We start from the raw sequence: 25,390 nt of genomic DNA, 5'->3' as shown, positions 1-25,390 counted from the left end.
TTCAGGAGTTTCAGGCGGACAGACCTGATCGTTGCCCGCCTGGTAGAATGTTTGTTCCTGATGATTGGACCAGTAGAGTCATCTCGGAGGTCCATTCTTCTGCGTTGGCAGGGCATCCTGGAATCTTTGGTACCAGGGAGTTGGTGGCTAGGTCCTTCTGGTGGCCTTCCCTGTCACGAGATGTGCGAGGTTTTGTGCAGTCTTGTGATGTTTGTGCTCGGGCCAAGCCTTGTTGTTCTCGGGCTAGTGGATTGTTGTTGCCCTTGCCTATTCTGAAGAGGCCTTGGACTCACATCTCGATGGATTTTATTTCTGATCTCCCTGTTTCTCAGAAGATGTCTGTCATCTGGGTGGTGTGTGACCGTTTCTCTAAGATGGTCCATTTGGTTCCCTTGCCTAAGTTGCCTTCCTCATCCGAGTTGGTTCCTCTGTTTTTTCAAAATGTGGTTCGCTTGCATGGTATTCCGGAGAATATCGTTTCTGACAGGGGGACCCAATTCGTGTCTAGATTTTGGCGAGCGTTCTGTGCTAGGATGGGCATTGATTTGTCTTTTTCGTCTGCTTTCCATCCTCAGACTAATGGCCAGACCGAGCGAACTAATCAGACCTTGGAGACTTATTTGAGGTGTTTTGTCTCTGCGGATCAGGATGATTGGGTTGCCTTCTTGCCCTTGGCGGAGTTTGCCCTCAATAATCGGGCTAGTTCTGCCACTTTGGTTTCTCCTTTCTTCTGTAATTCGGGGTTTCATCCTCGTTTCTCTTCCGGTCAGGTGGAGCCTTCGGATTGTCCTGGAGTGGATGCTGTGGTGGAGAGGTTGCATCAGATTTGGGGGCAGGTGGTGGACAATTTGAAGTTGTCCCAGGAGAAGACTCAGCATTTTGCCAACCGCCGTCGTCGTGTTGGTCCTCGTCTTTGTGTTGGGGATTTGGTGTGGTTATCTTCTCGGTTTGTCCCTATGAAGGTTTCTTCTCCTAAGTTTAAGCCTCGGTTCATCGGCCTGTACAAGATATTGGAGATTCTTAACCCTGTGTCCTTTCGTTTGGACCTCCCTGCATCTTTTTCTATTCATAATGTCTTCCATCGGTCATTGTTGCGCAGGTATGAGGTACCTGTTGTGCCTTCCGTTGAGCCTCCTGCTCCGGTGTTGGTTGAGGGTGAGTTGGAGTACGTTGTGGAGAAGATCTTGGACTCCCGTGTTTCCAGACGGAGACTTCAGTATTTGGTCAAGTGGAAGGGCTACGGTCAGGAGGATAATTCTTGGGTGACAGCCTCTGATGTTCATGCCTCCGATTTGGTCCGTGCCTTTCATAGGGCTCATCCTGATCGCCCTGGTGGTTCTGGTGAGGGTTCGGTGCCCCCTCCTTGAGGGGGGGGTACTGTTGTGAATTTGGTTTCTGGGCTCCCCCGGTGGTCACTGGTGGTACTGAACGTGGGTTTGTCATCTCCTCTGTTCACCTGTTTCCATCAGGATGTGGGAGTTTCTATTTAGCCTTGCTCCTCAGTCATTTCTATGCCGGCCAACAATGTTACCAGAAGCATTTCTGTTGCATGTTCCTGCTCCTAGACTACTTTCAGCTAAGTTGGATTTTTGTCCTAAGTTTGTTTGCATTTTTGTTCCAGTTCTCTGTGTTTGAATATTTCTGAGACTGGAAGCTCTTGTGAACTGAAATTGCCACTCTGGTGTCATGAGTTGATATTAGAGTTCTAAAGTAATTTCAGGATGGAATTTTGAATAGGGTTTTCAGCTGGCCGTGACGTCCACTTTTCTGTCTTCCTTCTATCTAGTAAGCGGACCTCAATTTTGCTAAACCTATTTTCATACTTCGTATGTCAATTTCCTCTAATATCACCGACAATATTTGTGGGGGCTACTGTCCGCCTTTTGGGGAAAATTTCTCTAGAGGTGAGCCAGGTCTGTATTTTCCTCTGCTAGGGTCAGTCAGTTCTCCGGCTGGCGCTGGGCGTCTAGGGATAAAACGTAGGCACGCTACCCGGCCACTTTCAGTTGTTGTGATAGGTTTAGCTCATGGTCAGCTCGAGTTCCCATCTTCCAAGAGCTAGTCCTTTTTGTATGCTCAACTATGTTCTCTGTGTGTTGAGAACCATGACACAGGCCACACCCACACCAGTGGCCATCCTAAGTCAGGCCCTACCCACACCAGTGGCCATCTTAAGTCAGGTCACACCCATACCAGTGGCCCTCTTAGGTCAGGCCACACCCACACCAGCAGCCATCTTAAGTCAGGGCACACACCAGCAGCCACCTTGGGTAAGGGCACACCCACACAGACAGCCATTTTAGGTAGGGGCATTTTAGTTCCTGTAGTATCTGGCATATACACACAGGGTGAGGATGAAAAGGAGGAAGAAACAGCTAAGAAGGAAGATGTAGAATCCCCTTATGTTACAACCTTACCCACGCTACAGAACAGGGAATCAGACCCCAGCAGTAGCAAAGTGGGACTAGAGCACAACAGGCAAGAGAGATCTATGCTCCTATATAGTGATAATACTCCAAGCAGAATGGAATCAATGGGTGACAACTACCAAGCTCTTATACGTGACACTTGCTGACCAACTCCTTTTCCTAGACGCACTGCTCTTACAAATGACAATTACCAACAAGCTCCTTCTCCTAGACGTAGCACACACTACGTGAGCTGGAAGCCACAGGAAGCTGCGACTCTGGTGAAAAGATTACCAGATCCGGATGGGCATCCTATGCCCTTCTACCAGAAAATGAGCCAGTATCACAAAACACATGCTGCCTCATGGATAGACCTGATTGCATTCACTGAAATTAAAGCAGGAGATTCTTTCTGGCCTGTGATGAAATCGGCCTTAAAACCTGAGGCTTGGCCACTGGACTGGTTCACATCATGGGAATCAGGGCAGAGCTTCCATGACAAGCTCCATGCCTGAGCCAAAAGACCGCCAACAGACCAGGCCACCTCCTTGCAGGATACCATGCAGGAAAAATGTGAAATTGAGGAAAAAAATTTCCACAGATTAAACCAAATGTTCACAGATCTGGGGTTCGATCTCAATGGGAAAGCCCATCACCAGATCTGGGTACAAGCCTTTGTTCAAGGCCTCCAAGAGTGATACACAAACTGTAGATCACAAGGTCATAGTATCGGAGGCTAGACTCAGACGTACTCCACACAGTGGCAAAAGGGCTGGATATGAATCAGCCAGCCAGGTCTCTCACAAATCTTCTGGTGTCACAAGACCCTCACACAACACAAATTCACAAAGGCCTAGGATCACCTGCTACAACTGTGGCAAGGTAGGACATCTGAAAAGGAACTAAAGATCAGCTCCCCTGAGGAGGGAGTCAAGATAGCAGTGGCAGTCACAGCAGCCACAGGGGCTATCTGGACCCTGACCACAATAGGACATTGGCAAGCCGAATCCACAACACACCAGGACCACTTATACTCTTAAGGTACCTTCACACTAAACGATATTGCTAGCGATCCGTGACGTTGCAGCGTCCTGGATAGCGATATCGTTGAGTGTGACAGGCAGCAGCGATCAGGATCCTGCTGTGATATCGCTGGTCGTTTAGGAAAGTTCAGAACTTTATTTGGTCGTCAGATCGCCGTGTATCGTTGTGTTTGACAGCAAATGCAACGATACCAGCGATGTTTCACAATGGTAACCAGGGTAAATATCGGGTTACTAAGCGCAGGGCCGCGCTTAGTAACCCGATGTTTACCCTGGTTACCAGTGTAAAATGTAAAAAAAACAAACACTACATACTCACCTTCGCGTCCCTCGCCATCTGCTTCCTGCACTGACTGAGTGCCGGCCGTAAAGTGAAAGCACAGCACAGCGGTGACGTCACCGCTCTGCTGTTAGGGCCAGCACTCAGTCAGTGCAGGAAGCGGACGCCGGGGGATGCGAAGGTGAGTATGTAGTGTTTGTTTTTTTACATTTTACACTGGTAACCAGGGTAAACATCGGGTTACTAAGCGCGGCCCTGCGCTTAGCAACCCGATGTTTACCCTGGTTACCCGGGGACCTCGGCATCGTTGGTTGCTGGAGAGCTGTCTGTGTGACAGCTCTCCAGCGACCAAACAGCGACGCTGCAGCGATCGGCATCGTTGTCTGTATCGCTGCAGCGTCGCTTAGTGTGAAGCTACCTTTAAACTCTACAAAACAGCCAAGTGGACCAACATCTACCATCCAGATAGAGGTTGAGGGTAAACCCCTCAGTTTCCTGGTGGATACCTATTCAGACAGAAGTGTAATCAGGAACATTGACTTACAAGACCCGGATTGTCTCACAGATGAAGTGGTACCTTGTGTAGGGGTGGATGGTAACACACGGTATACTCCAATGACCAGACCCTTACAAATAGGCCTGCAACCCACACAGAGTATGCTGTCTCAACTAGTAGTCTCATCATCAACCTGCGCTGTAAATATGCTGTGATCTGACCTACTGTCTAAACTCCAAGCCAGCATTCTATTTCATGAGGATGGAACTGTCACCCTTACCACTCCACTCTCACAGGTACACTCAGCAGAAGTGTATGGCCTCTTCTCTCTACAGGACATACGTGTAGACCCAGTAGATGCTAAGCTGATGGCACAAGTCCTGGACACACTGTGGGCACAAGGCCCAGAAGACATTGTCAGGCTCCAGGTCTAGCCTGTGAAAGTGGAACTGAAACCAGGAGCCCTGCTACCACGGAAATCACAATACCCACTCTCCATTCCACAATTTGCTGCTATTACCCAACAACTTAAAATCTACCTTTTGGAATGGAGCAATTATCCCAAGTCACCTTGCAATACCCCATTATTTTCAGTGAAAAAGAAAACACCAAAGAGGCAACCTACCAAGTTCCGCATGGTAAATGACTTGCATGCTGTCAATGAAGCCACAGAACTGGACACACCAATTGTGCCAAACCTACAGACTCTGCTGTCATCAATCCTGCCTACCTCCCCATGGTTCACTGTGATTGATTTGGCCAATGCCTTTTTCAATATTCTACTACACCCTGACAGCCAGTACTTGTTTGCTATCATACATGAGGGTCAACAATATACTTGGACTGTGATGCCTCTCGGGGCACAAAACAGCCACTCCATGTCCACCCAGGCCATGACCACAGTCCTGAAGCCCTGGAAGATGACACATCCCACTGGCATTATTGAAATCCACCGAACTCCCTGTGTGGAATATCTTAGAAACAAAAGGATTTTTTTAAACTTGCTAATTTATTCAAGTGAAAAACAGAAATCAATCAAATGTGACAGATCAAATAGTAGGCACTTGTTAAACAATCGTACAAGCGACTCAGTGATTTGACGTTTCGACCCTCCCAGGTCTTACTCTAAAGTCGCACTTAATCCAGGATTTATGAGTGGTTCTTATGGTAAAGAGGATGTTGTCCCTGTAGTGTCAAGGGGCAGGTACAGTCTTTTTGATACCAAGTATGGCCTAATAGTTGATTTTTCTCTGAGTATGACCTTGCTGAGGAATAGCAGCGGTGTATCAGTGTCTTGCTGCTGTTTGCATATGTGATTTAAATAGAAAGTTGGTATGTCACTGGAGACAACCTTTTTTGCAGGTGCCAATGTATCAGCCTCTATCAGGTGCCATTCTATCAATGTATAAGCGACCAACGATGCCGAGGTCCCCGGGTAACCAGGGTAAACATCGGGTTACTAAGCGCAGGGCCGCACTTAGTAACCCGATGTTTACCCTGGTTACCATTGAAAAAGTAAAAAAAACAAACAGTACATACTCACCTTCTGCTGTCTGTTACACGTCCCTCGCCGTCTGCTTCCCGCACTGACTGTGAGTGCCGGCCGTAAAGTAAAAGCAGAGCACAGCGGCCGGCACTCACAGTCAGTGCGGGAAGCAGACGGCGAGGGACGTGTAACAGACAGCAGAAGGTGAGTATGTACTGTTTGTTTTTTTTACTTTTTCAATGGTAACCAGGGTAAATATCGGGTTACTAAGCGCGGCCCTGCGCTTAGTAACCCGATATTTACCCTGGTTACCATTGTAAAACATCGCTGGCATCGTTGCTTTTGCTGTCAAACACAACGATACACGCCGACCTGACGACCAAATAAAGTTCTGGACTTCTAGCTCCGACCAGCGATATCACAGCGGGATCCAGATCGCTGCTGCGTGTCAAACACAACGATATCGCTATCCAGGACGCTGCAACGTCACGGATCGCTATCGTTATCGTTGCAAAGTCGCTTAGTGTGAAGGTACCTTAAGTCTTGGTAAATCTTGATACTACTATATCTATACTACAAAGTCAAAAGTGTATTTTCTGAGAAAAAAGTGATTATAGTGACATTCATTTAAGTAAATATATATCACATTTAAAGCCAAAGGAATAAATCAATAAAAATTCGCTTAAAAAATGTTAAAAACTGAAAAGTTGAGATCTATCTCTGGTAACAGTACAGACCGTTCATTCACAAATTTATGAAATTATATTCATATCATGTTTCAATGCTGCCCTCTAGTGGCCAAAATGGAAATATACTCCATGACAAAAGTGATTTTCATAGAAAATGAAGATGAGTGTCCATGTCAGTATGAATAATCATGAACCAGGATACGAACAATATAGTTCATGCCACCCAGGCTTAGTTCTCCTGAGGTGGATTGCCTTTGCACACAAAGGTTTATGTCTTCAAAGCAAACATGTTTGTATCTCAGCAAATATTGAATTCTGCTTTCTATTTACATTAAATAAGGAGCATGAGAGCAATGTCCTCCAACTTCACAAAAGGAACCCTCTCTTTGCAGACAGAAACTTGCTGTACAATGTTAGGACAAACAAATGTACGTATTGTCAAAGGGAGTTTTAAAGCAAAATGTATTTCTACGAAACCTACTAGACACCAACATAAACTGTCTTTTACTTGCAGTACCACTGAAAAATTGGAGGCCAGTGAAACTTCAGAAATGTATGTCAGCTCACAAATCCATAAAAAAACCTATAGGTTCTTGTAGGGAACCTTTAGCTAGAAAGACTCTTACCTTTATATTATGTTCTAGCTTTAGAGAAGTTATCAAGTTCAGGTCTGCATGGTCCAGGGCACCTGCTCTGCCCCCGCGGCACTTATTGACTGCGCTGTTGGAGGAAGCCCACTTTGTTCTGAGCACATATTTTGCAAATGCACCTAAAGGTGTTCTCCAAAACTAGTCCACAGATTTGCCGCTCAGGACCGGAGCATTCAGCTGCATAGAAATACATGCAGCCGCACATTCCAGTCCCGAGTGCCGGCGGCAGTGCCGGGTATGGAGGTGAAAGACTCGCGTGGGCTTCTCGCACTGCAGTTGCAAGTGTGACACCGGTCTAAAGGTAATGCTCTTGTAAGTGCAAGATCCCCTACAAAGATTTGTGCTTACGGTGAAACTAATTGGATGCTGAAAACTTGTACCTTCTTTGCACAGTTTTAGGTAAACTGTAGGTTTCCCAGCGTTGTTCTGATAAAGTTCGTTAGTACACTGACTTAGGATAATGCTGTGAGTGTAAATATTGTACTCACCGTAGAAGATGATATCACTTTTATTCGATTCAGAGCTTCAGACAGGTAGTCTTCAATTTCAAAATCGTCTAAGGAGAATAAATCCCCAGCTCTAGAAAGATCTTTTTGTTCCAAAACTAACAAGAACAAATGGTGCATGGCTGTTATTACTCCATAAAAAAAGCCGTACAGCCATCCATTTACAAATACATGTTTAGCATCCCTCTTTTGTCTTTAAACTGCAAATGAGAAACAAAACAATACAATTAGTCTCTTCAGAGATATTTCCATAATAAATCGTGTGCATGAGGCCTGAATCCTTCCTCCACATTAGCAATTTTGCGATTGTACCTTCTCTTTATTACAGTCATTGCACTATTAGGCTGGTTTCACATTTGCGGGTGTAGGGCTGCGTATGTCCTCTGTGAAGCTCCGCACACCGCCGCACCTCCTCCAGTCAGCTCCGCCTACATCAGCATGCGGCGAGCGTACTCTATGTATGCGTCGTTTTGATGGTGCGGTGACCTGCCTGTACCCCCACTGCTGTATATCCCCCCAGGGCTGTATGTACCCCCAAGTGATATGTATAATCACCTGTTTCCTATGCTATGTATGTACAGCAGTCCCAGCATCTCCTATGTGATGTATATACAGCAGTCCCAGTGTCTCCTATGTGATGTATGTACAGCTGCCTCAGCGTTCTCTATGTGATATAGATACAGCAGTCTCCGCGTCTCCTATGTGATGCATATACAGCAGTCCCAGCGTCTCCTGTGTGATGTATAGACAGCAGTCACAGTGTCTCCTATGTGATGCTTATACAGCAGTCCCATTGTCTCCTACGTGGTGTATATACCGCTGTCTCAGCATCTCCTATATGATGTATATACAGTAGTCCCAGTGTCTCCTATGTGATGTACTGTATATGATTTACAAAACTTATTATGACAAAAAGTTGACTACTCTCCTGGCCAACACAAAGCAGCTGTGAGAAGCAACATGATCAGTATCACCTAACATCACAGCTGCACCAAAAAGAAGCAGCTCCAGCCGTCACATTAAGGGTGAGTTACCGTAACTAATTGTTTGATTAAATATACTGGGGTAATTTTAAAGGTGATCATTTTTGTGTGGCCCCCGAATGATGGTAGAAATTTCCAAATGGTCCCCAGCTGGAAAAAAGGTTCCCCACCTCTGCACTTAACCCCTTCACCCCCAAGGGTGGTTTGCACGTTAATGACCGGGCCAATTTTTACAATTCTGACCACTGTCCCTTTATGAGGCTATAACTCTGGAACGCTTTGACGGATCTTGGCGATTCTGACATTGTTTTCTCGTGACATATTGTACTTCATGTTAAAGGTAAAATTTATTCGATATAACTTGCGTTTATTTGTGAAAAAAATGGAAATTTGGCGAAAATTTTGAAAATTTTGCAATTTTCCAACTTTGAATTTTTGTGCCCTTAAATCACAGACATATGTCACGCAAAATACTTAATAAGTAACATTTCCCACATGTCTACTTTACATCAGTACAATTTTGGAACCAAAATTTTTTTTTGTGACGGAGTTATAAGGGTTAAAAGTTGACCAGCAATTTCTCATTTTTACAACACCATTTTTTTTTAGGGACCACATCTCATTTGAAGTCATTTTGAGGGGTCTATATGATAGAAAATACTCAAGTGTGACACCATTCTAAAAACTGCACCCCTCAAGGTGCTCAAAACCACATTTAAGAAGTTTATTAACCCTTCAGGTGTTTCACAGGAATTTTTGGAATGTTTAAATAAAAATGAACATTTAACTTTTTTTCACACAAAATTTATTTCAGCTCCAATTTGTTTTATTTTACCAAGGGTAACAGGAGAAAATGGACCCCCAAAGTTGTTGTACAATTTGTCCTGAGTACGCTGATACCCCATATGTGGGGGTAAACCATTGTTTAGGCGCATGGCAGAGCTTGGAAGGGAAGGAGCGCCATTTGACTTTTCAATGCAAAATTGACTGGAATTGAGATGGGACGCCATGTTGCGTTTGGAGAGCCCCTGATGTGCCTAAACATTGAAACTCCCTACAAGTGACACCATTTTGGAAAGTAGACCCCCTAAGGAACTTATCTAGATGTGTGGTGAGCACTTTGACCCACCAAGTGCTTCACAGAAGTTTATAATGCAGAGCCGTAAAAATAAAAAATCATATTTTTTCACAAAAATGATCTTTTCGCCCCCAATTTTTTATTTTCCCAAGGGTAAGAGAAGAAATTGGACCCCAAAAAATGTTGTGCAATTTGTCCTGAGTACGCTGATACCCCATATGTGGGTGTAAACCATTGTTTGGGCGCATGGCAGAGCTTGGAAGGGAAGGAGCGCCATTTGACTTTTCAATGCAAAATTGACTGGAATTGAGATGGGACGCCATGTTGCGTTTGGAGAGCCCCTGATGTGCCTAAACATTGAAACTCCCTACAAGTGACACCATTTTGGAAAGTAGACCCCCTAAGGAACTTATCTAGATGTGTGGTGAGCACTTTGACCCACCAAGTGCTTCACAGAAGTTTATAATGCAGAGCCGTAAAAATAAAAAATCATATTTTTTCACAAAAATGATCTTTTCGCCCCCAATTTTTTATTTTCCCAAGGGTAAGAGAAGAAATTGGACCCCAAAAAATGTTGTGCAATTTGTCCTGAGTACGCTGATACCCCATATGTGGGTGTAAACCATTGTTTGGGCGCATGGCAGAGCTTGGAAGGGAAGGAGCGCCATTTGACTTTTCAATGCAAAATTGACTGGAATTGAGATGGGACGCCATGTTGCGTTTGGAGAGCCCCTGATGTGCCTAAACATTGAAACTCCCTACAAGTGACACCATTTTGGAAAGTAGACCCCCTAAGGAACTTATCTAGATGTGTGGTGAGCACTTTGACCCACCAAGTGCTTCACAGAAGTTTATAATGCAGAGCCGTAAAAATAAAAAATCATATTTTTTTCACAAAAATGATCTTTTTGCCCCCAATTTTTTATTTTCCCAAGGGTAAGAGAAGAAATTGGACCCCAAAAAATGTTGTGCAATTTGTCCTGAGTACGCTGATACCCCATATGTGGGTGTAAACCATTGTTTGGGCGCATGGCAGAGCTTGGAAGGGAAGGAGCGCCATTTGACTTTTCAATGCAAAATTGACTGGAATTGAGATGGGACGCCATGTTGCGTTTGGAGAGCCCCTGATGTGCCTAAACATTGAAACTCCCTACAAGTGACACCATTTTGGAAAGTAGACCCCCTAAGGAACTTATCTAGATGTGTTTTGAGAGCTTTGAACCCCCAAGTGTTTCACTACAGATTATAACGCAGAGCCGTGAAAATAATTTTTTTTTTTTTTTCACAAAAATGATTTTTTAGCCCCCAGTTTTGTATTTTCACAAGGGTAACAGGATAAATTAGACCCCAAAAGTTGTTGTCCAATTTGTCCTGAGTACGCTGATACCCCATATGTCGGGGGGAACCACTGTTTGGGCGCATGACAGAGCTCGGAAGGGAAGGAGCGCCATTTGGAATGCAGACTTAAATGGATTGGTCAGCAGCCGTCACGTTGCATTTGCAGAGCCCCTGATGTACCCAAACAGTACAAACCCCCCACAAGTGACCCCATATTGGAAACTAGACCTCCCAAGGAACTTATCTAGATGTGTTTTGAGAACTTTGAACCCCCAAGTGTTTCACTAAAGTTTATAGCGCAAAGCCGTGAAAATAAAAATTCTTTTTTTTTTTTCACAAAAATGATTTTTTAGCCCCCAGTTTTGTATTTTCACAAGGGTAACAGGATAAATTAGACCCCAAAAGTTGTTGTCCAATTTGTCCTGAGTACGCTGATACCCCATATGTGGGGGGGAACCACTGTTTGGGTGCATGACAGAGCTCGGAAGGGAAGGAGCGCCATTTGGAATGCAGCCTTAAATGGATTGGTCTGCAGGCGTCACGTTGCATTTGCAGAGCCCCTGATGTACCCAAACAGTACAAACCCCCCACAAGTGACCCCATATTGGAAACTAGACCTCCCAAGGAACTTATCTAGATGTGTTGTGAGAACTTTGAACCCCCAAGTGTTTCACTACAGTTTATAACGCAGAGCCGTGAAAATAAAACATCTTTTTTTTCCCACAAAAATGATTTTTAGCCCCCAAAATTTTTATTTTCCTAAGGATAACAAGAGAACTTGGACCCCAGAAGTTGTTGTTCAATTTGTCCCGAGTACGCTGATAACACATATGTTGGGGTAAACCCCTTTTTGGGCGCACGGGAGAGCTCGGAAGGGAAGGAGCACTGTTTTACTTTTTCAACGCAGAATTGGCTGGAATTGAGATTGGACGCCATGTCGCGCTTGTAGAGCCCCTGATGTGCCTGGACAGTGGAAACTCCCCAATTCTACCTGAAACCCTAACCCAAACACACCCCTAACCCTAATCCCAACGGTAACCCTAACCACACCCCTAGCCCTGACACACCCATAATTCTAATCCCAACCCTAATCCAAACGTAAATGTAATCCAAACCCTAACCCTAACTTTAGCCCCAACCCTAACTTTAGCCCCAACCCTAACTTTAGCCCCAACCCTAACTTTACCTCCAACCCTAGCCCTAACCCTAACCCTACCCCTAACCCTAAACGTGACTGAAATACGTGGCACTGAAATACGTGGCACTGAAATACGTGGCACTGAAATACGTGGCACTGAAATACGTGATACGTGGCACTTAAATACGTGGCACTGAAACACGTGGCACTGAAATACGTGATACGTGGCACTGAAATACGTGGCACTGAAATACGTGGCACTGAAATACGTGGCACTGAAATACGTGGCACTGAAATACGTGGCACTGAAATACGTGGCACTGAAATACGTGGCACTGAAATACGTGATACGTGGCACTGAAATACGTGGCACTGAAATACGTGGCACTGAAATACGTGATACGTGGCACTTAAATACGTGGCACTGAAACACGTGGCACTGAAATACGTGATACATGGCACTGAAATACGTGGCACTGAAATACGTGGCACTGAAATACGTGGCACTGAAATACGTGGCACTGAAATACGTGGCACTGAAATACGTGGCACTGAAATACGTGGCACTGAAATACGTGATACGTGGCACTGAAATACGTGGCACTGAAATACGTGGCACTGAAATACGTGGCACTGAAATACGTGGCACTGAAATACGTGGTACTAAAATATGTGGCACTGAAATACGTGATACGTGGCACTGAAATACGTGATACGTGGCACTGAAATATGTGATACGTGGCACTGAAATACGTGGCACTGAAACACGTGGCACTGAAATACGTGGCACTGAAATACGTGGCACTGAAATACGTGGCACTATGACTGTCAGAAAATGTTCATTAAACGGTTAGGGGTGAGGTTAGGGGTAGAGTTAGGGTTAGGGTTTGGATCCCTTTATCACCTTGATGGTGGTGGGTGGCTTTTCAGTGTGTTTTCTGTTTTTTTTCGATAAAAATGCATGCGTTTTTAACGCAAACAAACGCATGTGCTTAAAAACGCAAGAAAATACTGCAGGTTGTATTTCTGAAAATGAACGCATGCAGAAAAAAAACGCATGCGTTTGAAAATGCGACCAAACGCGTACAAAAAAACCGCATGCGTTTTCAATGTTAAATATAGGGAAAAAACGCATGCGTTTTTTTGTGCAAAAAACGCTGCAGACAAAAACGCAAGTGTGAAACCAGCGACGCTTTTTATAGCAAAAAAGTTTTTGCGTCTCCACATTTTGAGACCTATAATTTTTCCACATTTTGCTCCACAGAGTCATGTGAGGTCTTGTTTTTTGCGGGACGAGTTGACGTTTTTATTGGTAACATTTTCGGACACGTGACCGTTTTTGATCGCTTTTTATTCCGATTTTTGTGAGGCAGAATGACCAAAAACCAGCTATTCATGAATTTCTTTTGGGGGAGGCGTTTATACCGTTCCGCGTTTGGTAAAATTGATAAAGCAGTTTTATTCTTCGGGTCAGTACGATTACAGCGATATCTCATTTATATCATTTTTTTATGTTTTGGCGCTTTTATACGATAAAAACTAAAATATAGAAAAAATAATTATTTTCGTATCGCTTTATTCTCAGGACTATAACTTTTTTATTTTTTTGCTGATAATGTTGTATGGCGGCTTGTTTTTTGCGGGACAAGATGACGTTTTCAGCGGTACCATGGATATTTATATCAGTCTTTTTGATCGCGTGTTATTCCACTTTTTGTTCGGCGGTATGGTAATAAAGCGTTGTTTTTTGCCTCGTTTTTTTTTTTTTTTTCTTACGGTGTTTACTGAAGGGGTTAACTAGTGGGGCAGTTTTATAGGTTGGGTCGTTACGGACGCGGCGATACTAAATATGTGTACTTTTATTGTTTTGTTTTTTTTATTTAGATAAAGAAATGTATTTATGGGAATAATATATATTTTTTTTTTATTATTTATTTAGGATTTTTTTTTTTTTTTTTTTTACACATGTGGAAAAAATTTTTTTTAACTTTTTTACTTTGTCCCAGGGGGGGACATCACAGATCATTGATCTGGCAGTGTGCACAGCACTCTGCCAGATCGACGATCTGCTGTGCAGGGCTGCAGGCTTACCAAGCGTCTGCCCTGAGCAGACACTCGGTAAGCCACCTCCCTCCCTGCAGGACCCGGATGCCGCGGCCATCTTGGATCCGGGACCTGCAGCCAGGAAGGAGGTAGGAGACCCTCGCAGCAACGCGATCACATCGCGTTGCTCCGGGGGTCTCAGGGAAGCCCGCAGGGAGCCCCCTCCCTGCGCGATGCTTCCCTATACCGCCGGTACACTGCGATCATGTTTGATCGCGGTGTGCCGGGGGTTAATGTGCCGGGGGCGGTCCGTGACCGCTCCTGGCACATAGTGCCGGATGTCAGCTGCGATATGCAGCTGACACCCGGCCGCGATCGGCCGCGCTCCCCCCGTGAGCGCCGCTGATCGGTGATGACGTACTATCCCGTCGGCGGTCATACGGGCCCACCCCACCTCGACGGGATAGTACGTCAAATGTCGGGAAGGGGTTAATAGAATAATAACTCAAATAAATATAGCACAGGCAAGAAGAACATATCCACAGATCAATAAATAACCATATAGATATAAATATAATGATTTAGAAATACCTGTTCCATCGTTAAAGCTATAAAGCAAAGCACACATTGGGCACAATATACATGTGGTTGGGTTTGTACTGACATGCTTTACTGAAAATGACAATGTTTAATTGATTCATGGATATGTTCATCTTGCCTGTGCTATATTTATTATATTTGTTACTTTATTTAGTGTAATGCTTTGTATATTATAAAAATATTTTTGGGCTTCCTCTGTAGCACATGTCACTTTATATTTGCTACCATAATCAATAAAATCTTCATTATAATTATTAGTTATATGCAATTGCAGCTACATGATTATATTTATATCTACAGTGGGGCAAAAAGTATTTAGTCAGTCAGCAATAGTGCAAGTTCCACCACTTAAAAAGATGAGAGGCGTCTGTAATTTACATCATAGGTAGACCTCAACTATGGGAGACAAACTGAGAAAAAAAATTCCAGAAAATCACATTGTCTGTTTTTTTATCATTTTATTTGCATTTTATGGTGGAAAATAAGTATTTGGTCAGAAACAAAATTTCATCTCAATACTTTGTAATAAATCCTTTGTTGGCAATGACAGAGGTCAAACGTTTTCTGTAAGTCTTCACAAGGTTGCCACACACTGTTGTTGGTATGTTGGCCCATTCCTCCATGCAGATCTCCTCTAGAGCAGTGATGTTTTTGGCTTTTCGCTTGGCAACACGGACTTTCAACTCCCTCCAAAGGTTTTCTATAGGGTTGAGATCTGGAGACTGGCTAGGCCACTCCAGGACCTTGAAATGCTTCTTACGAAGCCACTCCTTCGTTGCCCTGGAGGTGTGCTTTGGATCATTGTCATGTTGAAAGACCCAGCCACGTTTCATCTTCAATGCCCTTGCTGATGGAAGGAGGTTTGCACTCAAAATCTCACGATACTTGGCCCCATTCATTCTTTCATGTACCCGGATCAGTCGTTCTGGCCCCTTTGCAGAGAAACAGCCCCAAAGCATGATGTTTCCACCACCATGCTTTACAGTAGGTATGGTGTTTGATGGATGCAACTCAGTATTCTTTTTCCTCCAAACACGACAAGTTGTGTTTCTACCAAACAGTTCCAGTTTGGTTTCATCAGACCATAGGACATTCTCCCAAAACTCCTCTGGATCATCCAAATGCTCTCTAGCAAACTTCAGATGGGCCCGGACATGTACTGGCTTAAGCAGTGGGACACGTCTGGCACTGCAGGATCTGAGTCCATGGTGGCGTAGTGTGTTACTTATGGTAGGCCTTGTTACATTGGTCCCAGCTCTCTGCAGTTCATTCACTAGGTCCCCCTGCGTGGTTCTGGGATTTTTGCTCACCGTTCTTGTGATCATTCTGACCCCACGGGGTGGGATTTTGCGTGGAGCCCCAGATCGAGGGAGATTATCAGTGGTCTTGTATGTCTTCCATTTTCTAATTATTGCTCCCACTGTTGATTTCTTCACTCCAAGCTGGTTGGCTATTGCAGATTCAGTCTTCCCAGCCTGGTGCGGGGCTACAATTTTGTTTCTGGTGTCCTTTGACAGCTCTTTGGTCTTCACCATAGTGGAGTTTGGAGTCAGACTGTTTGAGGGTGTGCACAGGTGTCTTTTTATACTGATAACAAGTTTAAACAGGTGCCATTACTACAGGTAATGAGGGGAGGAAAGAGGAGACTCTTAAAGAAGAAGTTACAGGTCTGTGAGAGCCAGAAATCTTGATTGTTTGTTTCTGACCAAATACTTATTTTCCACCATAATATGCAAATAAAATGATAAAAAAACAGACAATGTGATTTTCTGGATTTTTTTTCTCAGTTTGTCTCCCATAGTTGAGGTCTACCCAGGGGCGTAACTACCGCGGTCGCAGCGGTCGCCATTGCGACCGGGCCCCGCAGGTCAGGGGCCCCGGGTTGGCAGGTCAGTGCAGGGCCGGACTGGCCATCGGGCACTTCTGGCAAATGCCAGAAGAGCCGGTGCCAGTAGTGGGCCGCTGCACTGTTCCCCCACGCCGCCGCCGCCGCCGCATTTAACTATACCGGCGTCTATGACACCGGTATAGTTCAATACAATGATGGAGGAGAGAGCGTTTGCTGACGCCCCCTCTCCCATCATTCCCCGCTCTGCCTCTGACAGTAAACTGCGGGTGCGCGATGATGTCATATCATCGCGCACCTGCAGTGTCCTGGGCAGACTGCAGCCGCCGGGAGCAGCGCGGGCAAAAGGAAAGGTGAGGAGAGTTTTTTTTTTTTTTAACTGGACTGTGGGGCCATTATCGGGGGGGGAGGAGATGTGCGGGCTCTGCTGTATATATCCCTGTGCGTGCTCTGCTGTATATATCCCTGTGCGGGCTGTGCTGTATATACCCCTGTGCGGGCTGTGCTGTATATACCCCTGTGCGGGCTGTGCTGTATATACCCCTGTGCGGGCTGTGCTGTATATACCCCTGTGCGGGCTGTGCTGTATATACCCCTGTGCGGGCTCTGCTGTATATACCCCTGTGCGGGCTCTGCTGTATATATCCCTGTGCGGGCTGTGCTCTATATACCCCTGTGCAGGCTCTGCTGTATATATCCCTGTGCGGGCTCTGCTGTATATATCCCTGTGCGGGCTGTGCTGTATATACCCCTGTGCGGGCTGTGCTGTATATACCCCTGTGCGGGCTGTGCTGTATATACCCCTGTGCGGGCTGTGCTGTATATATCCCTGTGCGGGCTGTGCTGTATATACCCCTGTGCGGGCTGTGCTGTATATACCCCTGTGCGGGCTCTGCTGTATATATCCCTGTGCGGGCTGTGCTCTATATACCCCTGTGCGGGCTCTGCTGTATATATCCCTGTGCGGGCTCTGCTGTATATATCCCTGTGCGGGCTGTGCTCTATATACCCCTGTGCGGGCTGTGCTGTATATACCCCTGTGCGGGCTGTGCTCTAAATACCCCTGTGCGGACTCTGCTGTATATATCCCTGTGCAGGCTCTGCTGTATATATCCCTGTGCGGGCTCTGCTGTATATATCCCTGTGCGGGCTCTGCTCTATATATCCCTGTGCGGGCTGTGCTCTATATACCCCTGTGCGGGCTGTGCTCTATACACCCCTGTGCGGGCTGTGCTCTATATACCCCTGTGCGGGCTGTGCTCTATATACCCCTGTGCGGGCTGTGCTCTATATACCCCTGTGCGGGCTCTGCTCTATATACCCCTGTGCGGGCTCTTCTCTATATATCCCTGTGCGGGCTCTGCTGTATATATCCCTGTGCGGGCTGTGCTCTATATACCCCTGTGCGGGCTGTGCTCTATATACCCCTGTGCGGGCTCTGCTATATATATCCCTGTGCGGGCTGTGCTGTATATATCCCTGTGCGGGCTGTGCTCTATATACCCCTGTGCGGGCTGTGCTCTATATACCCCTGTGGGGGCTGTGCTGTATATATCCCTGTGGGGGCTATGCTGTATATATCCCTGTGCGGGCTGTGCTGTATATACCCCTGTGCGGGCTGTGCTGTATATACCCCTGTGCGGGCTGTGCTGTATATACCCCTGTGCGGGCTGTGCTCTATATACCCCTGTGCGGGCTGTGCTCTATATACCCCTGTGCGGGCTCTGCTGTATATATCCCTGTGCGGGCTCTGCTGTATATATCCCTGTGCGGGCTCTGCTGTATATATCCCTGTGCTGGATATACCACTGTGCGGGCTGTGCTGGATATACCACTGTGCGGGCTGTGCTGGATATACCACTGTGCGGGCTGTGCTGGATATACCACTGTGCGGGCTGTGCTGGATATACCACTGTGCGGGCTGTGCTGGATATACCACTGTGCGGGCTGTGCTGGATATACCACTGTGCGGGCTGTGCTGTATATACCCCTGTGCGGGCTGTGCTGTATATACCCCTGTGCGGGCTGTGCTGTATATACCCCTGTGCGGGCTGTGCTGTATATACCCCTGTGCGGGCTCTGCTGTATATATCCCTGTGCGGGCTGTGCTCTATATACCCCTGTGCGGGCTTTGCTGTATATATCCCTGTGCGGGCTGTGCTGTATATACCCCTGTGCGGGCTGTGCTGTATATACCCCTGTGCGGGCTGTGCTGTATATACCCCTGTGCGGGCTGTGCTGTATATATCCCTGTGCGGGCTGTGCTGTATATACCCCTGTGCGGGCTGTGCTCTATATATCCCTGTGCTGGCTGTGCTCTATATACCCCTGTGTGGGCTGTGCTGTATATACCCCTGTGCGGGCTGTGCTGTATATACCCCTGTGCGGGCTCTGCTGTATATATCCCTGTGCGGGCTGTGCTCTATATACCCCTGTGCGGGCTCTGCTGTATATATCCCTGTGCGGGCTCTGCTGTATATATCCCTGTGCGGGCTGTGCTCTATATACCCCTTTGCGGGCTGTGCTGTATATACCCCTGTGCGGGCTGTGCTCTAAATACCCCTGTGCGGACTCTGCTGTATATTTTCCTGTGCGGGCTCTGCTGTATATATCCCTGTGCGGGCTCTGCTGTATATATCCCTGTGCGGGCTCTGCTCTATATATCCCTGTGCGGGCTGTGATCTATATACCCCTGTGCGGGCTGTGCTCTATACACCCCTGTGCGGGCTGTGCTCTATATACCCCTGTGCGGGCTGTGCTCTATATACCCCTGTGCGGGCTGTGCTCTATATACCCCTGTGCGGGCTGTGCTCTATATACCCCTGTGCGGGCTGTGCTCTATATACCCCTGTGCGGGCTCTGCTCTATATACCCCTGTGCGGGCTCTGCTGTATATATCCCTGTGCGGGCTCTGCTGTATATATCCCTGTGCGGGCTCTGCTGTATATATCCCTGTGCGGGCTCTGCTCTATATACCCCTGTGCGGGCTCTGCTGTATATATCCCTGTGCGGGCTCTGCTGTATATATCCCTGTGCGGGCTCTGCTGTATATATCCCTGTGCGGGCTCTGCTGTATATATCCCTGTGCGGGCTCTGCTGTATATATCCCTGTGCGGGCTCTGCTGTATATTTTCCTGTGCGGGCTGTGCTCTATATACCCCTGTGCGGGCTGTGCTCTATATACCCCTGTGCGGGCTCTGCTGTATATATCCCTGTGCGGGCTGTGCTCTATATACCCCTGTGCGGGCTGTGCTCTATATACCCCTGTGGGGGCTGTGCTGTATATATCCCTGTGCGGGCTGTGCTGTATATACCCCTGTGCGGGCTCTGCTGTATATATCCCTATGCGGGCTGTGCTCTATATACCCCTGTGCGGGCTGTGCTCTATATACCCCTGTGCGGGCTGTGCTCTATATACCCCTGTGCGGGCTCTGCTGTATATATCCCTGTGCGGGCTCTGCTGTATATATCCCTGTGCGGGCTCTGCTGTATATATCCCTGTGCGGGCTCTGCTGTATATATCCCTGTGCTGGATATACCACTGTGCGGGCTGTGCTGGATATACCACTGTGCGGGCTGTGCTGGATATACCACTGTGCGGGCTGTGCTGGATATACCACTGTGCGGGCTGTGCTGGATATACCACTGTGCTGGATATACCACTGTGCGGGCTGTGCTGGATATACCACTGTGCTGGATATACCACTGTGCGGGCTGTGCTGGATATACCACTGTGCGGGCTGTGCTGGATATACCACTGTGCGGGCTGTGCTGGATATACCGCTGTGCTTGATATACCACTGTGCGGGCTCTGCTGGATATACCACTGTGCAGGCTGTGCTGGATATACCACTGTGCGGGCTGTGCTGGATATACCACTGTGCGGGCTGTGCTGGATATACCACTGTGCGGGCTGTGCTGGATATACCACTGTGCTGGATATACCACTGTGCGGGCTGTGCTGGATATACCACTGTGCTGGATATACCACTGTGCGGGCTGTGCTGGCACCCAACACCATGTTGCAGTGCAGGAGATTCCTGCGACAGTCCAAGGCGTATCTAGGGGAAGGTGGGGGGGGGGGGCGGTGGTGGGTGGGGTTGAGGCAGGGGGACCCGGGGTGGGGGGGGGCCCATTTGGAATTTCGCACCGGGGCCCATAACTTTGTAGTTACGCCACTGGGTCTACCTATGATGTAAATTACAGACGCCTCTCATCTTTTTAAGTGGTGGAACTTGCACTATTGCTGACTGACTAAATACTTTTTTGCCCCACTGTATATAGTTATTTATTTACTGATTGATTCACTCTATCACAGATCACTTTAGTAATTCTTATATAGCCATATCTCTGTGTTATAGTCACATGTCTAATTTATTCTGTATACTATTTTAGCACCCCCAGAGCATGTATATTTTTTCTTGGGAAATTTTTTTTCCTTTCCCTTGAACTTTTTTAACTTTTGAACATTGGTAATTAGATTGAATTAATAATAAAAACATTTTATTTCATATTTTAGTAGTTGTGAAACATATGTATAGGTTTAATCATTGTGCTATTACTATGTCAGAACTGAGCTGCTTGACAACAGTCTTTCTTCAGGTTGCATGTGCCCTACTTTACATATTACATTGAAAGAAGTTTAATGTTTAATTCTGGAGACTATTTTGCTAGTAGTTTAGTTGAAGGAGACATTTTTCCTGTTTTTAGCTCTGTTAATCAGTAACCTTTTCAACTCCTGCAATATTTCCAGTGGAAAAAAATGATCATGAGTAATTTTAAAGTGCCAACAGGTGATGATGTTCTGCTTTCATCAGAAGAAATTATATTGTGTGATAATGAAGCTGAAGTAAATCTCATTGTAACAAATATTACTAAAATGATTCTATACTGGTTTTCTACCAGTACAGGACCTAACACTCTGTCCTCATATAATCCTACTGTGAAGTTGAGGCTTGAATCCAAAACTAAGGATTCTGATTTAAATGTATGCAAGGCTTACTGCACAATATATTAGATTTCAAGAGGTATACAGATATAATGCATGTAAAGTCACCACTACGCCAATAGCAAGCCCACGGAAAGGCTATGTCACATAAAGCTTTACTGCAGATCAGTGGTTCTGTCAAGGCTTCTGCCTGTGTAAGGGGGTAGAGAGTTGAAGATACAGTTCATCAAAGTTCCATGGCACTTGTGACCAAATGTCACTATCTACTGAGCAAGCTGAGTAAGGTGGAACTGGAAGATGGAGGAAGTGTTCATGGGGGAATGCATTTGAAGAGAGCACCAGGTCAGGTGGTAGCTGTAACGCAATTGCCAAATATAAAAGGGTGGAGCGGCAAGGTGGAAAGGCAATTGGCAGCAACAAGTGAGCGAGGAAGGACATGTGAGCCATGGAACGCAGAGGAAGAATGACAATGGAGTGGCCGGGGACGTGAACCAGCAGACATGTAGGTCAAGCAACGAAGTCCAGATTATGCTGGTCAAGACCCCAGATCCAGACTGCAACACTTAAGACCCAAAGCCAAGTATTCCCCGGTTGAGATCCTATATCTGGATGCCACAGATCCAGCACAGAGGGTCAAACCCTGATCATCGTACGGAGCCGAATGTCTCCTGTGGTGACCAGGAGATATGGATGAAGTGGGTCATTACTTCCAGTGTAGACATATGGTACAGGTTGTGGGCCGGGGCAGAGCTTCTTAAGGGACTGGGGCTGGTCAGTGCAAGAAGATTACGTAAAGTATTAAGGGACTGGCTAATAAAGGCTTGCGGCATAGCGGGAAGTACCGGTGACTTACATTAGGGCCAGTATAATAATAGAGAATGTTTGAAGGACTTACTGTAGTGACTACCCCATTGTTGTGCATGCGGTCCATGAAAGTCAAAGCAGAAGAACATTAAAGCACCGTTCATACTGAGAGATAGTTAGATACAATAGAGAATAAGATGTTGAATTGTTAAACTGTTGTTATTGCCATTACTGATAATATTGTGTGTCTTGATTGATACCCTGTATAATAATAACTATCTCCCTAATTAACACCTTAATTTCCGTGTTAAGAAAATAAATAGCTGAATTGGTTAAAGTTAAAATAACTACATTTTTACTATCAAAATTTAGTTTTATCCCCAGATTTTACATTTTCACAGAAGAAGTGGGTAAAAATGGCACAAAAATTTGTCCCACAATTTCTACTGAATGTGACAATACTCCACATGTGGCTGCACAGTACTACTTAGCCATACTGAGAGACTCGGAAGGAACGGAGTGCTTTTTGCCTCCTGGAGCGCAGATTTTCCTAGAAGAGTTTGCGGACTCCATATACAGAGCTCCTATTTGCTAGAAGAGCAGAATCTCCCCTCAAGTGACCCCATTTTGGAAATTATACCCCTTTGGGAATTTAGCTACAGGTGTAGTGCTGATTTTGAATCCAATGGTATTCTCCAGAAAACAAGCATCAATGAATGTTGCCAAGTGAAAATTGCAAACTGCCGCTGTAGTGACCAGTATGCTGTAGTGACCAGTACGCTGTAGTGACCAGTACGCTGTAGTGACCAGTATGTTTGAGTCATCATTACGTTAAGCCCAGCTTGTGCTTCTGGAGGTATGCACCAGTAAGATAGGCGAGCTCTCATCACTTCAGAAATGCCAAATGTGGATGCTATATGTGGTTTAGGCACACTGTGAGGCCCAGAAGGAAGGGGGATTTGTATTTGGGAGCACAGAATTTGCTGAATTTTTTTTGGCGGGTGAGGAGCCCTTTTGCTTTTCCAGAGCCTTTGTGCTACCAGTTATGTGGAAGCCCCCTATGTTTGCACTAACAGATAACGGCATTGAGTGAGGACTTACTTTTTTTTGGATTGATTTGAAGCTTTTATTGGGATCATTTTACATAACGTTTGTGATCACATTTATTTGACGCTCTATGCTGACCACTTACTTTGGGGTTTCCATTTAAATCTCTGAGTAACGCAATTCAGATGAAACCCCTGAGGGACTATTCATTATCATGAGGCAGCAGAGTTACTCTGGACTCCATCTGGCCCCTGTTCAGTGGTGTCCTTCTTTTCAGAAGTGCACAAAACTGTGGCCGATGGCACTTTTATGCACGCCTAAAGAGACAGACACCAATGGATCACAAGGTCAGATGGCATCCACAGAGCCTCCATCTGCCTCTTTATAGGGAATCTTCTGCAAGAGGTTCCGTCTGAATCACGTATTTCAGAGATTTACATGGAAACTCCGGTGTAAGCGCTCAACGCAGAGCGCAGGATAAATGTTCGCCGAGCCTTACTGCGATCTTTTGGGAGGCAGAATGAAAAATTTAACAATAGGTGAAGAATTGGTTTTACTTATTTCTTACGTCATTCCTCGAGCGGTATAAGTGATTAGGCAACTTTATTCTTCTGGTCGGTTCGATTACAGCAACACCAGATTTATATTGGGTTTTTATGTTTGTTTGCTGTCACACACCAAAAGATGCTTTTTAGTGTAAAACATTGTTTTTGCATCACCACATTTTGAGAACTATAATTTTTCCATATTTTTGTGGGACAAGCTGATGTTTTTATTGGTACCATTTTGGGGCACATGACATTTTTTGATCGCTTTCTATTCCGATTTTTGTGAGGCAGAACGAACAAAAAAACAGCAATTCAGGAATTTCTTTTGGGGTGGTGTTTATGCAGTTCCATGTGTGGTAAACTTGATCAGGCAGTTTTATTTTTGGGATCAGTACGATTACAGTAATACCTCATTTATATCATTTTTTCATGTTTTGGCGCTCTTATACAAAAAAAATATTTTAGAGAAAAAATAATTATTTTGTATCGCTTTTTTGTGAGAGCTATACATTTTTTATTTTTCTACTGATGGAGCTGTATGATGGCTTGTTTTCTGCTGGACAAAATGACATTTTCAGCGCTACCATGTTTATTTAGATTTGTCTTTTTGATCGTGTTTTATTCCACTTTTTGTTCGGCGGTATGATGATAAAGCATTGTTTTTGCCTTGTTTTTTATTTATTTTTTATGGTATTCCGTAAAGGGGGTAGCTAACGGGACAGTTTTATACGTCGGGTCATTGCGGACGCGGCAATACCAAATATGTGTACTTTTTTTTGTTTTTTTAATTTTATTCAAATATTTATTTAAAGATACAATATCTTTTGATTTTTTTATTATTATTATTCATTGTTTTTTAAAATATTTTTACTTTACCTCGTCTCACTATGGGACAATCATTTCTTGCAGCCTGATCGCTTCTATAGCATGGAGATGAAGCAGCATCTCCGTGCTGCAGAAATAGTCAGTTCTGCACTGACAAACTTGATCATCATGCACTGGGCATCAACAAGTTTGCTATGGTGATCCTAATGTCATCATGGCAACGATCGGGACCCTGCGTCATGGCACGGGGTGTCCGATCCAAAGGCGGAGGTACTGTAAGCTCTCTGCCGGCTTCCGGAATGATGCAATCATGTTTGATCGCAGCATTTTGGGGGTTAAAGTGCCGGGCGCGGTCTTTGACCACTCCTGGCACTTAGTGCCGGGTGTCCGCTGTCAGAATCAGCGGACACCCAGCAGTGATCGCCCGCACACCCCGCGGGTGATCGCGATGACATAATATTCCGTCAATTGTCAAATAGGCCCAAGACACATGGACAGAATATTATGTCTGATCTCAGAAAGGGCTAAAGCTCAAATGGATATATTTATTTAAGTCTGCATGTGCACAATTTCTAGTGCTAATATTCTGTTATTATTATATTATATATATATATATATATATATATATATATAT

The 25,390-nt window shown here is 45.5% G+C and overlaps 1 protein-coding gene across 1 annotated transcript in view; it reads right to left on the bottom strand.

The window, feature by feature from the left end:
• The window catches only part of VEPH1 (ventricular zone expressed PH domain containing 1), a 904,948-nt gene that overhangs the window by 856,487 nt on the left and 23,071 nt on the right, over positions 1 to 25,390 (bottom strand). Inside the window, exon 2 of the mRNA XM_077290690.1 lies at positions 7,541 to 7,758. Within this exon, the coding sequence (XP_077146805.1) occupies positions 7,541 to 7,678 (138 nt within the window). The 5' untranslated portion in view covers positions 7,679 to 7,758. The remainder of the gene's footprint in view (positions 1 to 7,540; positions 7,759 to 25,390) is intronic.

This window comes from Ranitomeya variabilis, chromosome 2, assembly GCF_051348905.1.
Source record: "Ranitomeya variabilis isolate aRanVar5 chromosome 2, aRanVar5.hap1, whole genome shotgun sequence".
NCBI lineage: Eukaryota > Metazoa > Chordata > Amphibia > Anura > Dendrobatidae > Ranitomeya > Ranitomeya variabilis.
This window is presented reverse-complemented; position numbering and strand designations above follow the sequence as displayed.